This window comes from Buteo buteo, chromosome 31 (assembly GCF_964188355.1).
Source record: "Buteo buteo chromosome 31, bButBut1.hap1.1, whole genome shotgun sequence".
Lineage (NCBI taxonomy): Eukaryota > Metazoa > Chordata > Aves > Accipitriformes > Accipitridae > Buteo > Buteo buteo.
The window spans coordinates 2,268,834-2,285,795 of record NC_134201.1 but is presented as its reverse complement, the minus strand read 5'-3'; the positions used below and the strand labels follow the sequence as shown (position 1 = coordinate 2,285,795).

Genomic DNA, 16,962 nt, shown 5'->3' with positions numbered 1-16,962 from the left:
CCTCCATCCCATCACCCCCCGCGCGCCCCAGCCCCTCCCCTTCCCCGTCGAGACTCCGCCCCCTTCCCCCCTTATCCCCGCCCCCCTCCTTCCCCTCTCACTAACCACGCCCCCCACGCCAACCCCGCCCCTTTCTCCCCGCTAACCACTCCCCGCCGTGACCCCGCCCCCTCGTCCCTCACCGCTAGCCCCGCCCCTTTCACCTCGCACGAACCCCTCCCTTCACCGCTAAACCCGCCCCTTTCTCACGCTAACCCCTCCCCTTCCCCCCTCACGCTGGCCCCGCCCCTTCCCCCTCACGCTAACCCCGCCCCTTCTCCCACTAACCACCCCCCCGTTCCCCCTCGCGTTAACCCGCCCCCTTTCTCATCAAGCTAGCCCCGCCCCCTTCCCCTCCCACCAACCACTCCCCCTCTCCCCTCACCGCTAAACCCCGCCCCTTTCTCCTCACACTAACCCCGCCCCTTCTCCCACCAATCACTCCCCGTTCCCCCTCAACACTAGCCCCTCCCCTCTCCCCTCCCGCTCACCCCGCCCCCTCCCCTTCCCACCAATCACTCCCCCTCTCCCCTCACGCTAGCCCCGCCCCCTTCCCCTCCCACCAACCACTCCGCCTCTCCCCTCAACACTAGCCCCTCCCCTCTCCCCTCCCGCTAACCCCGCCCCCTCCCCTCCCACCAATCACTCCCCCTCTCCCCTCACGCTAACCCCGCCCCTTCTCCCACTAACCACTCCCCGTTCCCCCTCAACACTAGCCCCTCCCGCTAGCCCCGCCCCCTCCCCTCCCACCAATCGCTCCCCCTCTCCCCTCCCGCTCGCCCCGCCCCCTCTCCCCCCACCCACTCCCCTTCCCGCCTTCCCCTCAACCCCGCCCCCTCCCTTCCCTCCAACCACTCCCCGTCCCCCTCTCCCCCCGCCGGCCCCGCCCCCTTCCCCCCTCCCCTCCCGCCCGCCCCGCCCACCCCGCAGCGCCTCCAAGATGGCGGCGGGCGGCGGCGGCTCCGCCGGGGCCGGGGCTCCCCCCGCCCGCGGCCGTTTCCCAGCCCGGCCCCCCCGGGGTCCCGGCCGCCCCCCGGCCGCCCCCCGCACCCGAACCCCCCTGCGGGGCCCGCCGGTTCCTCCCGGCCACGGCTCCGCGCTCGACCCGGCTCTCCGCTCCCTTCTCGGCCTGGCCGGAGGCCTCCGCCGCTTACGGGCGCTGCTCGGGGCCTCCCGCGGCCGCGGCGGACGGTGAGGGGGGGCTCTGAGGGGATTTGGGGGGCTGGGGGGGGATTTGAGGGCTGGGGGGGCACTTGGGGGGATTTAAGGGGGATTTGGGGGCTGAGAGAAGATTTGAGGGGGCCTGTGAGGGGATTTGGGGGGCAGGGAGGGGGGTTTGGGGGGCTGGGAGGGATTTGAGGGGCTGAGAGAAGATTTGAGGGGCTGGGGGAGCACTTGGGGGGGCTGAGGGGGCCTCTGAGGGGATTTGGGGGGCTGAGGGGGGATTTGAGGGGCTGGGGGGGCACTTGGGGGATTTAAGGGGGATTTGGGGGGCTGAGAGAGGGTTTGAGGGGCTGGGGGGGCACTTGGGGGGGTTGAGGGGGCCCGTGAGGGGATTTGGGGGGCAGGGAGGGGGGGTTTGGGGGGCTGGGAGAGGATTTGAGGGGCTGGGGGGACACTTGGGGGGGTTGAGGGGGCCTCTGAGGGGATTTGGGGGGCTGAGGGGGGATTTGAGGGGCTGGGGGGGCACTTGGGGGGATTTAAGGGGGATTTGGGGGGCTGGGAGAGGGTTTGAGGGGCTGGGGGGGCACTTGGTGGGGCTGAGGGGGGATTTGGGCGGCTGAGAGAAGATTTGAGGGGCTGGGGGGACACTTGGGGGGGTTGAGGGGGGATTTGGGGGGCTGGGAGGGGATTTGAGGGGCTGGGGGGGGCACTTGGGGGGGCTGAGGGGGCCTCTGAGGGGATTTGGGGGGCTGAGGGGGGATTTGAGGGGCTGGGGGGGCACTTGGGGGGATTTAAGGGGGATTTGGGGGGCTGGGAGAGGGTTTGAGGGGCTGGGGGGGCACTTGGGGGGGCTGAGGGGGCCTCTGAGGGGATTTGGGGGGCTGAGGGGGGATTTGAGGGGCTGGGGGGGCACTTGGGGGGATTTAAGGGGGATTTGGGGGGCTGAGAGAAGATTTGAGGGGGCCTGTGAGGGGATTTGGGGGGCAGTGAGGGGCGTTTGGGGGGCTGGGGGGGCACTTGGGGGGGGCTGAGGGGGGATTTGGGGGGCTGAGAGAGGATTTGAGGGGCTGGGGGGGCACTTGGGAGGCTGAGGGGGCCTGTGAGGGGATTTGGGGGGCTGAGGGGGGATTTGGGGGGCAGGGAGGGGGATTTGGGGGGCTGGGAGAGGGTTTGGGGGGCTGGGGGGGGCACTTGGGGGGTTGAGGGGGGATTTGGGGGGCTGAGAGAGGATTTGAGGGGCTGCGGGGGTACTTGGGGGGGTTGAGGGGGCCTGTGAGGGGATTTGGGGGGCTGGGAGGGGATTTGAGGGGCTGGGGGTCACTTGGGGGGCTGAGGGGGGCAGTGAGGGGGATTTGGGGGGCAGTGAGGGGGATTTGGGGGGCTGAGAGAGGATTTGAGGGGCTGGGGGGGACTTGAGGGGCAGTCGGGGGCCTGAGGGGGGATTGGGGGGCACTTTGGGGGCAGTGAGGGGGATTTGGGGGTCTGAGGGGGGTTTGGGGGTCAGCGAGGGGGATTTGGGGAGCTGGGAGGGGATTTGAGGGGCTAGGGGGGCACTTGGGGGGCTGTGAGGGGTTTGGGGGGGCAGTGAGGGGGATTTGGGGGGCTGAGAGGATTTCGGGGACTGAGAGAGGATTTGAGGGGCTGGGGGGGGCAGTTGTGGGGCAGGAAGGACCTGGGGGGGGCAGTTGTGGGGCAGGAGGGGGCAGTTGTGGGGCAGGAAGGACCTGGGGGGGGCAGTTGTGGGGCTGCCCCTCTGCAGAGCGGGGGCAGCCGTGGGGCCCTACCAGCCCCGTCACACGTGTCACTCGTCACGCGTGTCAGCGCTGGGTCACGTCACCCCCCCGTGTCCCGTGTCCCCTTCCTGCGTCACACGTGTTCCTGCCGTCGCGCGTCAGCCGCTCTTCCTGTGTCGCACACAGGACACGTGTCCGTCCTGTGTCACGTGCTCCCCATCTTTGCCGCATCACGTGTTCTTCACGTTGCACGTCACGTGTTCGTTTTGCCACACGTGTACCTTGTGTCACATGCGCTTTATCCTTACTCTTACGTGTGCCTCGTCACACGTGTCCTTTGTGTCACCAGTCTGTCACTCGTATCCCGTGCTCCTCCTGTCACGTGTGTCCCGTGTCACGCCTTTCTGTTCATTTAACTGTCACGTACGTCACGTGTGTCCTTTGCGTGACGGCGTGTGGTTGATCCTGCATCACGTATGTTTTCACGTTGTCCCATGTCACGTGTCAGTTGCGTGTCTTGTCACATGTCTCATTCACAGCTGCATCACGTCACACGTGTCCTTCCTGTGTCATATGTCATGTGCCGTTTGTTTCAACTTACGTTGCATCACGTGTTCTTGTGTTATGCGCGTTTTTTGTGTTTACTGCATCATATCATACGTGTTCGTCTTGAATCAGAGACGTCATGTTTTTCTGGTCACGCATGTCAGTTTTTTGCTGTATTACATCACGTGTTGTTCTAGCGTCAAATGTATTTTCTGTGTTACATCACGTTATACGTGTTTTTCTGTGTCCCATGTTCCTGCTCCCACAGATGTTCATCCTGTGTCACGTGTTCCTCTTGTCACACGTATCCCGTGTGGTTGCTGCATCACGTCACACGTGTTTCTCCTGTGTATCATGTCCTTTCTGCGTGTCATGTGTGCCCTGTTTTTGCTGTGTTGTCACACGTTTTTGTGTCATGCATGTCCTTTCAGTGTGATATGTCCTTTATGCGTGCTAGTAGTGTGTTTCTCATGTATTATATGTGTCTTTGTTGCGTGTCACACGTGTTCCTTCTGCGCGACATGAGCTTTAGCACTGTTGCAGTCTTACATGTGTTTTCACATGTTTTATGTCTTTCCTGTGTCACGTTTTCTTTGTCTTTTATATCATACGTCTCTTCTTTTAGTGTCACACCTGTGTCCATCCTGTCACACATCTTGTTTTTCCTGTCACACGTGTTCCTTGTCCTTCTCGTGCTATTCATGTCGCTCACATCATGTGTGTTTCTTTCCCGTGACACGTGTCCTTTGCGTGACACGTGTCCTTTGCGTGACACGTGTCCCTCGTCTCTCACATCACGCCCGTCCCTCCTGTGTCGCCCCATGTCACACGCGTGTCCCCATCCTTCCCGTGTCACATGCGTGTTCCTGTCCCTCCCGTGCCCCTCCCCCCACCGCTGCCACATCACGCGTGTCCCTGCGGGGTCACGTGACACACGTGCGCGTGTGTCCCCCCGTGCTGTCGCACGTGCTCACCCCGCGTCGCCCACGTGTGGGTCACGTGTGATGCCCCCAGCATGAAGGGGCGGGGCTTGTTGGAAAGGGGCGGGGCTTGTTGGAAAGGGGCGGGGCTTATTGGAAAGGAGTGGGTTTTTTCAAAGAGGTGGAGCTTATTGGAAAGGGGTGGGGTGTTTTCAAGGAGGTGGGGCTTATTGGAAAGGGGTGGGGCTTTTTTGAAGGGGTGGAGCTTACTGGGAAGGGGTGGGTTTTTTTCCAAAGAGGTGGAGCTTACTGGAAAGAGGCGGTGCTTATTGTAAAGGGGCAGGGTTTATTGTAAAGGGGCAGAGCTTATTGGAAAAGGATGGGGCTTTTTCAAAGGGGCGGAGCTTATTCGAAGGGCGGGGCTACCGAATCTCTGCTGAGGGGAGGGGCTGGGAGAAGAAACGGTTTGAATGAAGGGAGGGGTCGGAATAAGGGGCGTGGTTAGCAGGGGTGTGTCAAGGGTGGGGCTAACGCTGTCCCTTTCCCCGCTCCCCAGGAGGAATTTCGGGGCTTTCTCCCGGAGGAAGTGGCCACGCCCGGCCCCGCCCGCCGCTCCCAACGAGGTCAGTGACCCCCCCCACCCCTCTCCCCCCTCCCCACCCCCCCAAAATCCCCCTTCTCACCCCTCTCCCCCCCCCGCCCCCAACAGGCACCCACCGCCCCCCCGCCGCCACCGCCGCCCCCTCCCCCCCCCGGCGCCCCTCCCCCCAGGCGGGGGGCGGGGCCTCGGCCCCCCCACCCCCCCCCCGGGGGCGCCTTCAACTCCTCCCCCCCCCCCGGCGCTTGCGAGGAGCTGGGGGGGGGCTCGGAGTCGGAGGGGGGGGGACGCCGCCACCCGGCGCCCCTCCCCCCCGCTGGCCCCAGCGGGGGAGGGGAGGGCGGCGGCGGCGGCACCGGCAAGGGGCGGGGCCGGCGACGACGACGACGACGACGTCATCGGCGGCGTCATCGGGGACCCCCCCGGGGGGGACGGCGGCGAGGGGGGGTCGGCGGCAGCAGCGGCGGCGGCGGCGGCAGGGCACCATCCTGGGGAGCCTGCGGCAGTTCGTTATGCCCCTCGTTAGCGCCCGCTCGTCGCGCCCCATCCGACCCCCCCGACGCTTCGTCGACACCCCGGCGCCCGCCGGGGACGCCCCGGCACCCGCCGGTGACACCCCAGCACCCGCCGGGGACACCCCGGCACCCACCGGGGACACCCCCGTGGCCGGCGGTGACACCCCGGCGCCCACCGGTGACACCCCGGCACCCACTGGGGACACCCCCCCGCTCAACAGCGTCACCCAGTCCCCCGCCGCTGTCACCCAGTGCCCCGCCGGTGTCACTCTGGCACCCACTGGTGTCACTCTGGCACCCACCGGCGTCACCCCGTCCCCCACCGGTGTCACCCAACCGTCCGCCTGTGTCGCTTTGTCACCCGCCGGCGTCGCCCGACCCACCGCGTCACCCGCCGGGGGCACCCAACCATCCGCCCATGTCTCCCAGTCACCCACCGGTGTCACCCTGTCACCCACCAGCATCACTCTGTCACCCACCGGCGTCACCCGACCGCCTGCCCACATCACCTTGTCGCCCACCGGCGTCACCTTGTCACCCACCGGTGTCACCCTGCCACCCACCAGCATCCCCCTGCTACCCACCGGTGTCACCCAGTCCCCCACCGGTGTCACCCAATCCCCCACCAGTGTCACCCAATCCCCCACCGGCATCACCCTGTCCCCCACCGGTGTCGCTCTGTCCCCCACCGGCGTCACCCCCCCGCTCAACGCCGTCACCCGCCCGCCCACGGGGGACGTCCCCCCGCTGGGGACGCCCCCCCGCTGGCCCCCTTCCCCTTCCTCGCCCCCCTCCTCCTCCTCGCCGCCCCCCTCCCCCGGATCGTCCCCCCCTCCGTCCCCCGCGGCGACGCCGGCGGTCCCCGCGCCGCGCCGGGCCATCCTGCGCGAGGCCACCTTCCGCTGGACCTCCCTGCGCCGCGCCGGCGACGCCGGTGACAGCGCCGGGATCGCCCCGGTGGCATCCGAGGACGCCCCGGTGACGTTCGGGGACACCCCGGTGACGTTCGGCGACGCCCCGGTGACGTTCGGCGACGCGCCGGTGACGTTCGGCGACTCCCCGGTGACGTTGGGGGACGCCCCGAGCCCGTCGGAAGACGCCCCGGTGACATTCAGGGACGCTCCGGTGACGCCCGGCGACGATTTCGGGGACCCCGCCGCCACGTTCGGGGACCCTCCGGCGACGCTCGGCCAGACGGCGGCGACGGCCGGGGACGCCCCGGCGGCGTTCGGGGACCCGCCGGCCGTCCTCGGGGACGCCCCGGTGACGTTCGGGACCCCCCCGGTGACGCTGGGGGACGCCAAGGACGCTCCGGTGACCCCCGAAGCCGCCCCGGCGACCCTCGGCGACGTCAAGTTGACCCTCGGCGACGTCAAGTTGACCCTCGGTGACGTCAAGTTGACCCTCGGCGACGTCAAGTTGACCCTCGGCGACGTCAAGGCGGCCCCCGGGGACGTTTCGGTCCCCCCCCGCCGCCCCCCGTTGCTGCGAGCCCCCCGTTTCACCGCCAGCGCCGCCCACCTGCGCATCTACCAGTCGCTGGGGGACGGGGACGTCGCCGTCGCCGACGTCACCGAGGGGGTCCCCGAAATCCCCCTCGCCCTCGCCCGCCGGCCCTTGCCCCCCGCCAACCACCTGGCCCTGCCCCAGTTCGCCCCGAAACCGGGGGACGCCGGCGAGGAAGACGCCGGCGAGGAAGACGTCGGCGCGGAGGCCGGTGACGTCATCGGGGAGGCCGGTGACATCGTCGGGGACATCGACCGCGTCTACAGCCTCCTCAGCCGCGCCAAGGTCCAGCTCTTCAACATCGACCGGCGACAGCAGCGGCGCTCCCCCCCGGTGAGACACCGCTCCCCCCCTTTTTTTGGGGACCCACAGGACCCCTGGGTCCCTTTTTGGGGGGATTTTTGGGGACACACAGGACCCTGAGTCCCTTTTTTGGGGGATTTTGGGGATCCCTGAACACCTGGGTCCCTTTTTTGGGGGGATTTTGGGGACGCCCAGGACCCCAGGTCTCTTTTATGGGGGATTTTGGGGACGCCCAGGACCCTGGGTCCCTTTTTTGGGGGGATTTTGGGGGCCCCTGAACACTTGGGTCCCTTTTTGGGGGGATTTTTGGGACTCCTGAACACCTGGGTCCCTTTTTTGGGGGATTTTGGGGACCCTCAGGACCCCAGGTCCCTTTTTGGGGGGATTTTGGGGATCCCTGGACACCTGGGTCCCTTTTTTGGGGGGATTTTGGGGACGCCCAGGACCCCAAGTCTCTTTTATGGGGGATTTTGGGGATCCCCAGGACCCTGGGTCCCTTTTTCGGGGGATTTTGGGGACCCTCAGGTCCCCAGGTCCCTTTTTTGGGGGGATTTTGGGGACGCCCAGGACCCCAGGTCTCTTTTATGGGGGATTTTGGGGATCCACAGGACCCTGGGTCCCTTTTTTGGGGGATTTTGGGGACCCTCAGGACCCCAGGTCCCTTTTTTGGGGGATTTTGGGGACCCCTGAACACCTGGGTCCCTTTTTTGGGGACACCTGGGTGCCTGGGTCCCTTATTGAGGGATTTTAGGGACCCCCTGAACACCTGCGTCTGTTTTTTGGGGGGATTTTGGGGACCCCCAGGACCCCGGGTCCCTTTTTGGGGGGATTTTGGGGATCCCCTGAACACCTGGGTCCCTTTTTGGGGGGATTTTGGGGACCTCTGAACACCTGGGTCCCTTTTTTGGGGACACTGGGTGCCTGGGTCCCTTATTGAGGGATTTTGGGGATCCCCTGAACACCTGCGTCTGTTTTTTGGGGGATTTCGGGCACCCTCAGGACCCCAGGTCCCTTTTTTGGGCGATTTTGGGGATCCCTGGACACCTGGGTCCCTTTTTTGGGGGGATTTTGAGGACCCTCAGGACCCCAGGTCCTTTTTTGGGCAATTTTGGGGACCCCCAGGACCCCGGGTCCCTTTTTGTGGGGATTTTGGGGACCCTCAGGACCCCAGGTCACTTTTTTGGGCGATTTTGGGGATCCCTGAACACCTGGGTCCCTTTTTTGGGGGGATTTTGGGGACGCCCAGGACCCCAGGTCTCTTTTATGGGGGATTTTGGGGACCCCCAGGACCCTGGGCCCCTTTTTAGGGGGATTTTGGGGACCCTCAGGACCCCAGGTCCCTTTTTTGGGGGATTTTGGGGACCCCTGAACACCTGGATCCCTTTTTTGGGGACGCCTGGGTCCCTTTTTTGGGGGATTTTGGGGACCCCTGAACACCTGCGTCCCTTTTTTGGGGACACTGGGTGCCTGGGTCCCTTATTGAGGGATTTTAGGGACCCCCTGAACACCTGCGTCTGTTTTTTGGGGGATTTTGGGGACCCTCAGGACCCTGGGTCCCTTTTTTGGGCGATTTTGGGGATCCCCTGAACACCTGGGTCCCTTTTTGGGGGGATTTTGGGGACGCCCAGGACCCCAGGTCTCTTTTATGGGGGATTTTGGGGACCCCCAGGACCCTGGGCCCCTTCTTGGGGGGATTTTGGGGACCCTCAGGACCCCAGGTCCCTTTTTTGGGGGATTTTGGGGACCCCTGAACACCTGGGTCCCTTTTTTGGGGACACTGGGTGCCTGGGTCCCTTATTGAGGGATTTTAGGGACCCCCTGAACACCTGCGTCTGTTTTTTGGGGGATTTCGGGGACCCTCAGGACCCCGGGTCCCTTTTTTGGGCGATTTTGGGGATCCCCTGAACACCTGGGTCCCTTTTTTGGGGGGATTTTGAGGACCCTCAGGACCCCAGGTCCTTTTTATGGGCGATTTTGGGGACCCCCAGGACCCCGGGTCCCTTTTTGGGGGATTTTGGGGGCCCTCTGAACACCTGGGTCCCTTTTTTGGGGACACCTGGGTGCCTGGGTCCCTTTTTTGAGGGGATTTTGGGGACCCCAGGACCCCGGGTCCCTTTTTGGGGGGATTTTGGGGACCCCCAGGAGACCTGGGTCCCTTTTTTGGGGGATTTTGGGGACCCCCAGGAGACCTGGGTCCCTTTTTTGGGGGACACCTGGGTGCCTGGGTTCCTTTTTTGGGGACCCCTGAACACCTGGGTCCCTTTTTGGGGGGGTTTTGGGGACCCCTGAACACCTGGGTCCCTTTTTTGGGGGATTTTGGGGATCCTCTGAAGACCTGGGTGCCTTTTTGGGGGGATTTTGGGGATACTTGAACACCTGGGTCTGGTTTTGGGGATCCCCAGAATGCCTGGGCCCCTTTTTGGGGACCCCCAGGACCCCTGGGTCCCTTTTGGGGGGATTTTGGGGACCCCTGACACCTGGGTCCCTTTTTTGGGGATATCTGGGTGCCTGGGTCCCTTTTTGGGGGGATTTTTGGGGATCCCCAGGACTCCTGGGTCCCTTTTTTGGGGGATTTTGGGGACCCCTGAACACCTGGGTCCCTTTTTGGGGACCCCCAGATGCCTGGGTCCCTTTTTGGGGGGATTTTGGGGACCCCCAGGACCCTTGGGTCCCTTTTTTGGGGGATTTTGGGGACACCTGAACACCTGGGTCCCTTTTTTGGGGGATTTTGGGGACCCCTGAACACTTGGGTCCCTTTTTGGGGGGATTTTGGGGACCCCCGAACACCTGGGTCCCTTTTTTGGGGACCCCCAGAACTCCTGGGTCCCTTTTTTTTTGGGGGGGGGACGGATTTTAGGCCCCCCAGGCGCTTTGTCCCCTTTTTTGACAACGCTTGGGTGCCCACGTCCCTTTTTTTGGGAACCGCCAGGCTGCCCGGATCCCTTTTTTGGGGGGGAATTTTGGGGACCCCCAAACTCCTGGGGGGCACCCATGTGTTTTTTAGGGGGGGGACACCCAAATATTTGGGTGCTCACCCCCCCTTTTTCTCCCCCCCCCCCCAGGTATCTCCAGGACCGGAGGAAGGTCCCGAGGAGCCGGAGGAACCCGAGGGGACACCCGGGGACCCCCAGGTAGGGATGGGGGGGGGCTCTGGGTGCTGGGGGGGGACTTTGGGTGCTGGGGGGGGCTCTGGGTGCTGGGGGGGGTCACAGCGGGGGGGTACGATGCCGCCGACCCCCCCGTGTCCTTGCTGTTCCCTCCGTTATCCCTCGTCCCCCCGTTATCCTTCGTCCCCCCCATGTCCCTTGTGTTTCCCCCCCCTCCCCAATTAATGATTTTTTTTTAATTTTTTAATTTTTTTGTCCGTCCCCCCCCCCCAAAAAAAAAGGGGGGGCCGGGTCCCCGCATCAAGCACGTGTGCCGTCACGCCGCCGTGGCGCTGGGTCGGGCCCGCGCCACCGTCCCCGAAAGCGTCCCCCGCCTCAGCGCCCTGCCGCCCCCCCGCGGGACCTCCCCCCACGAAGGTAAAATGGGGGGGGGACACACACAAAAATATTTTTGGGGGGGGGGGGGGGCACCTTTACTGGGTTTGGGGGCTTAAGGGAGGGAAGGTGTCACCCCAGGGTGGTGGGGTTTCTCATGGGTGCCCCCCCCGGATTCGTGGGGGGCTGTTCTAGGGTTATGTGCCCCCCCCAAATACCTGGGACCCCCCCAGTTCTCCCCCCCCAGACACCTGGGTGCCCCCCCCAGCCCCATGGGTGCCCCCCCCAGACACCTGGGTCCCCCCAATATCCCCCCCCCCAGACTCATGGGTGTCTGTCTCGGACTCATGTGCCCCCCCCAGACCCATGGGTGCCCCCCCAAACACCTGGGACCCCCCCAGTTGACCCCCCCAGACTCATGGGTGCCCCCCCAAACACCTGGATCCCCCCATGTGCCCCCCCCCAGCCCCATGGGTGCCCCCCCCAGACACTTGCCCCCCCCCCCCCAAACACCTGAATCCCCCCCATTCCCCCCCCCAGCCCCATGGGTGCCCCCCCAGACCCCTGGGTGCCCCCCCAGACACTTGGGTCCCCCCTTGTGCCCCCCCCCAGACTCATGGGTGTCTGTCCCAGCCCCATGGGTGCCCCCCCCGAGCCACGGGTGCCCCCCCCCAGACACCTGACCCCCCCCCAAACACCTGAATCCCTCCCATTCCCCCCCCTCCAGTCCCATGGGTGCCCCCCCAAACACCTGGGACCCCCCCAGTTGCCCCCCCCCAGACTCATGGGTGCCCCCCCAAACACCTGGATCCCCCCAGTTTCCCCCCCCAGACCCATGGGTGCCCCCCCAAACACCTGGATCCCCCCAGTTTCCCCCCCCCCAGACTCATGGGTGCCCCCCCCAGACACCTGGGCCCCCCCCAAACACCCGAATCCCCCCCATTCCCCCCCTCCAGCCCCATGGGTGCCCCCCCAGACACCTGGCCCCCCCCAATATCCCCCCCCCACCCCCATGGGTGCCCCCTCACCCCCCCTTTTTTTTTTTCTCTCCCCCCCCCAGAAACCTCCTCAGCCTCCGAAGCGGAAGGGGGCCGAGCCAAACGCTCTCGCGGGGACGCCCCCCCCCCGCCGCCGACCCCCCCCCCGCCGCCGCCGCCACCCACCGCCGCCGCCGCCGCCGCCCCCCCCCGGCGCCCCCCCCGCAAAAACCGTCAGGCGCGCTGCGGGCGCTGCCGGGGCTGCCGCCGCCTGCAGGACTGCGCCGCCTGCCCCAACTGCCGCGACAAACCCAAATTCGGGGGGCCCAACACCAAGAAGCAGTGCTGCGTGTGAGTCTCTGGCCCCCCCCCCCGGGTCGCTGGGTGCCCCCCCGGGTCTTTGGGTGCCCCCCCAGGTCACTGGGTGCCTTTCCAGATAGCTGGGTGCCCCCCAAAATGCCTGGGTTTGGTCTTTGGGGTCGCCCTTTTGACACCTGGGTGCCCCCCCCAGATGTCTAGGAGCCCCCCCCCAACGTCTAGGTGCCCCCCCGGGTCTTTGGGTGCCCCCCCGGGTCTTTGGGTGCCCCCCCAGGTCTTTGGGTGCCCCCCCCGGTCACTGGGTGCCCTTCCAGATAACAGGGTGCCCCCCCAAATGCCTGGGTTTGGTCTTTGGGGTCCCCCTTTTGACACCTGGATGCCCCCCCCAGATGTCTAGGAGCCCCCCCCGGGTCCCTGGGTGCCCCCCCCAGATGTCTGGGTGCCCCCCCCCAACGTCTAGGTGCCCCCCCCGGGTCTTTGGGTGCCCCCCCTGGGTCTTTGGGTGCCCCCCCAGGTCACTGGGTGCCTTTCCAGATAACTGGGTGCCCCCCCAAACGCTTGGGTTTTGTCTTTGGGGTCACCCTTTTGACACCTGGGTGCCCCCCCAGATATCTAGGAGCCCCCCCCCAACATCTAGGTGCCCCCCCCGGGTCTTTGGGTGCCCCCCCAGGTCTTTGGGTGCCCCCCCCGGTCACTGGGTGCCCTGCCAGATAACAGGGTGCCCCCCCAAATGCCTGGGTTTGGTCTTTGGGGTCGCCCTTTTGACACCTGGGTGCCCCCCCCAGATGTCTAGGAGCCCCCCCCCGGGTCCCTGGGTGCCCCCCCCAGATGTCTGGGTGCCCCCCCCAATGTCTAGGAGCCCCCCCCAGGTCCCTGGGTGCCCCCCCAGGTCACTGGGTGCCCTTCCAGATAACTGGGTGCCCCCCCAGATGCTTGGGTTTGGTCTTGGGGTCCCCCTTTTGACATGTAGGTGCCCCCCCCGGGTCCCTGGGTGCCCCCCCCAGATGTCTGGGTGCCCCCCCCCCAACGTCTAGGTGCCCCCCCCGGGTCTTTGGGTGCTCCCCCAGGTCTTTGGGTGCCCCCCCCGGTCACTGGGTGCCTTTCCAGATAACTGGGTGCCCCCCAAACGCCTGGGTTTGGTCTTTGGGGTCGCCCTTTTGACACCTGGGTGCCCCCCCCAGATGTCTAGGAGCCCCCCCCAACGTCTAGGAGCCCCCCCCAGGTCCCTGGGTGCCCCCCGGGTCTTTGGGTGCCCCCCCAGGTCACTGGGTGCCCTTCCAGATAAGTGGGTGCCCCCCCAAATGCCTGGGTTTGCTCCTTTGGTCCCCGTTTTGACACGTGGGTGCCCCCCCCCCCAAGATGTCTAGGTGCCCCCCCAGGTCCCTGGGTGCCCCCCCCGGTCCATGGGTGCCCCCCCAGATAACTGGGTGCTCTCCCAGATGCTTGGGTTTGCTCTTTGGGTCGCTCTTTAGACCCCTGGGTGCCCCCCCCCAGACACTTGGGTCCCCCCCAGATGCCTGGGTGTCCCCCCCAGACACCCAGATCCCTCTTTAAACACGTGGGTGCCCCCCCCGACACCTGGGTGCCCTTTTAGACCCCTGGGTGCCCCCCCCAACCCCTGGGTGCCCCCCCCGACCCCTGTCCCCCCCCCCGATGTCGCTGTGTCCGTCCATCCGTCCGTGTCCCCCCCCCCAGGTACCGCAAGTGTGACAAGATCGAGGCGCGGAAGATGGAGCGGCTGGCGCGGAAAGGTGGGGGCTGCGGGGGACGTATGGGGGCTATAGGGGACGGGGAGAGACGGGGGGGGGCTCTGGGATCGGGGGGAGCTATAGGGGGTCGTAGGGGGCTATAGGGGGTCACAGGGGGCTATAGGGGGTCGTAGGGGGCTATAGGGAGCCAGGGGAAGGTATAGGAGTCGTAGGAGGCTATAGGGAGTCATAGGGGGCTATAGGGGTCGTAGGGCGCTATAGGCAGCCGTGGGAAAGTATAGGGGTCGTAGGGGACTATAGGGGTCATAGGGAGCTATAGGGGTTGTAGGGAGCTATAGAGAGACGTGGGAAGGTATAGGGGTCGTAGGGAGCTATAGGGGTCGTAGGGGGCTATAGTGAGTCATGGGAAGGTATAGGGGTCGTAGGGGGCTATAGGGGTCGTAGGGGGCTATAGGAAGCCGTGGGAAGGTATAGGGAGTCGGAGGAGGCTATAGGGAGTCGTAGGGGGCTATAGGGAGCTGTGGGAAGGTATAGGGGTCGTAGGGGGCTATAGGGGTCGTAGGGGACTATAGGGGTCGTAGGGAGCTATAGGCAGTTGTAGGGAGCTATAGGGGTTGTAGAAGGCTATAGGGAGTCATAGGACGCTCTAGGGGTCGTAGGGGGCTATAGGGAGTCGTAGGGGGCTATAGGGAGTCGTAGGGGGCTATAGGGAGTCATAGGGGGCTATAGGGAGTCATAGGGGGCTATAGGCAGCCGTGGGAAGGTATAGGGGTCATAGGAGACTGTAGGGGTCATAGGGAGCTATAGGGGTTGTAGAAGGCTATAGGGATCGTAGGGAGCTATAGAGAGAGACGTGGGAAGGTATAGGGGTCGTAGGGAGCTATAGGGGTCGTAGGGGGCTATAGGGAGTCATGGGAAGGTATAGGGGTCGTAGGGGGCTATAGGGGTCGTAGGGGGCTATAGGGAGCCGTGGGAAGGTATAGGGGTCGTAGGGGGCTATAGGGGTCGTAGGGGGCTATAGGCAGTTGTAGGGGGCTATAGGGGTTGTAGAAGGCTATAGGGAGTCATAGGACGCTCTAGGGGTCGTAGGGGGCTATAGGGAGTCGTAGGTGGCTATAGGGAGCCGTGGGAAGGTATAGGGGTCATAGGGGGCTATAGGAGTCGTAGGGAGCTATAGGAGGTCGTAGGAGGCTATAGGGGGTCGTAGGGGGCTGTAGGGGTTGTAAGGGGCTGTAGGGAGCTGTGGGAGGTTGTAGGGGTTGTAGGAGACTATAGGGAGCTATAGGAAGCTATAGGGATCATAGGGGACTATAGGGAGGTGCGGGAGGCTATAGGGAGTCGTAGGAAGCTATAGGGGTCATAGAAGGCTATAGGGAGCCGTAGGAAGCTATAGGGCTCGTAGGGGGCTATAGGGAGCCGTGGGAAGGTATAGCGGTCGTAGGGGGCTATAGGGGTTGTAGAGGACTATAGGGAGCCATGGGAAGCTATAGGGGTCGTAGGGGGCTATAGGGAGTTGTAGGAAGCTATAGGCAGTTTTAGGAGGTTGTAGGAAGTTGTAGGAGGTTGTAGGAAGTTGTAGGAAGCTATAGGGGTTGTAGGAGGCTATAGGAAGCCGTGGGAATGTATAGGGGTTGTAGGGAGCTATGGGGAGCCATGGGAACGTATAGGGGTCGTAGGGGGCTGTAGGGAGCCATGGGAAGGTATAGGGGCCGTAGGGGGCTATAGGGGCCGTAGGAAGCTATAGGGAGTTGTAGGAAGTTGTAGGAAACTGTAGGAAGCTATAGAGATCGTAGAAAGCTATAGGGGTCATAGGGGGCTATAGGGAACCGTGGGAAGTTACAGGGGTTGTAGGGAGCTATAGAGAGTCGTAGGAGGTTATAGGGACCGTAGGAGGTTATAGGGACCGTAGGAGGCTATAAGGAGGCACGGGGGTCTAGAGAGGCTGTAGGGGATCTGTAGGGGTCCTATAGGGGTCTGTAGGCATTTATAGGGGCTTATAGGGGTCTGTAGGGGTTTATAGGGGTCTGCAGGCGTTTATAGGGGTCTGCAGGAATTTATAGGGATGTGTAGGGATTTATAGGGGTGTATAGGGTCTGTAAGATGCCATAGAGATCTGTAGGGGTTTATAGGAATTTATAGAGCTTTAGAGTGATCTATAGGGGTCTGTAGGAATTTATAGGGGTTTGTAGGTGTTTATAGGGGGTCTGTAGGGGGTTATAGGGGTCTGTAGGGGGTTATAGGGGTCTGCAGGGATTTATAGGGGTCTGCAGGAGTTTATAGGGATCTGTAAGGATTTATAGGGATGTATAGGGATTTTTAGGGGTCTGCAAGGATTTACAGGGGCTTATAGGGGTCTGTAGGGGTTTATAGGGCTCTGCAGGCATTTATAGGGGTCTGCAGGCGTTTATAGGGGTCTGCAGGAATTTATAGGGATGTGTAGGGATTTATAGGGGTGTATAGGGTCTGTAAGATGCCATAGAGATCTGTAGGGGTTTATAGGAATTTATAGAGCTTTAGAGTGATCTATAGGGGTCTGTAGGAATTTATAGGGGTTTGTAGGTGTTTATAGGGGGTCTGTAGGGGGTTATAGGGGTCTGTAGGGGGTTATAGGGGTCTGCAGGGATTTATAGGGGTCTGCAGGAGTTTATAGGAATCTGTAAGGATTTATAGGGATGTATAGGGATTTATAGGGGTCTGCAAGGATTTACAGGGATCTGTAGGAGTTTATAGGGGTGCATAGGGGGTGTAGGATGCCATAGAGATCTATAGGGGTCTGTAGAGATTTATAGAGCTCTAGAGTGATCTATAGGAGCCATAGGGGTCTGTAGGGGTTTATAGGGGGTCTGTAGGGGTTTATAGGGGGTCTGTAGGGGTTTATAGGGGGTCTGTAGGGTTTTATAGGGGTCCATAGTGGTTTATAGGGGTCTGTAGAGATTTATAGGGGTTTATAGGGATTTATAAGCGTCTGTAGGGATTTATAGGGGTCTGTAGAAGATTATAAGGGTCTATGGGGCTTTATAGGTGTTTGTAGGGGCTTATAAGAAGTCTATAGGGATTTATAGGGGTCTATAGGGGGTTATAGGGGTCTGTAGGAGGTTACAGGTGGTCTGTAGGTCTTTATAGGGGTCTGTAGGGATTTATTGGGGTCTGTG

At 63.4% G+C, this 16,962-nt stretch overlaps 1 protein-coding gene across 1 annotated transcript; it reads left to right on the top strand.

Annotated features, from left to right (window-relative positions):
- Positions 1 to 4,003: 4,003 nt before the first annotated feature.
- Positions 4,004 to 13,953, top strand: KMT2B (lysine methyltransferase 2B). The gene is made up of 7 exons (XM_075018747.1): positions 4,004 to 4,024; positions 4,959 to 5,025; positions 5,112 to 7,354; positions 10,387 to 10,455; positions 10,713 to 10,848; positions 11,867 to 12,134; positions 13,797 to 13,953. Exons 1-7 carry the CDS (start codon positions 4,004 to 4,006, stop codon positions 13,951 to 13,953), a joined length of 2,961 nt encoding a protein of 986 aa, XP_074874848.1.
- Positions 13,954 to 16,962: the final 3,009 nt, after the last annotated feature.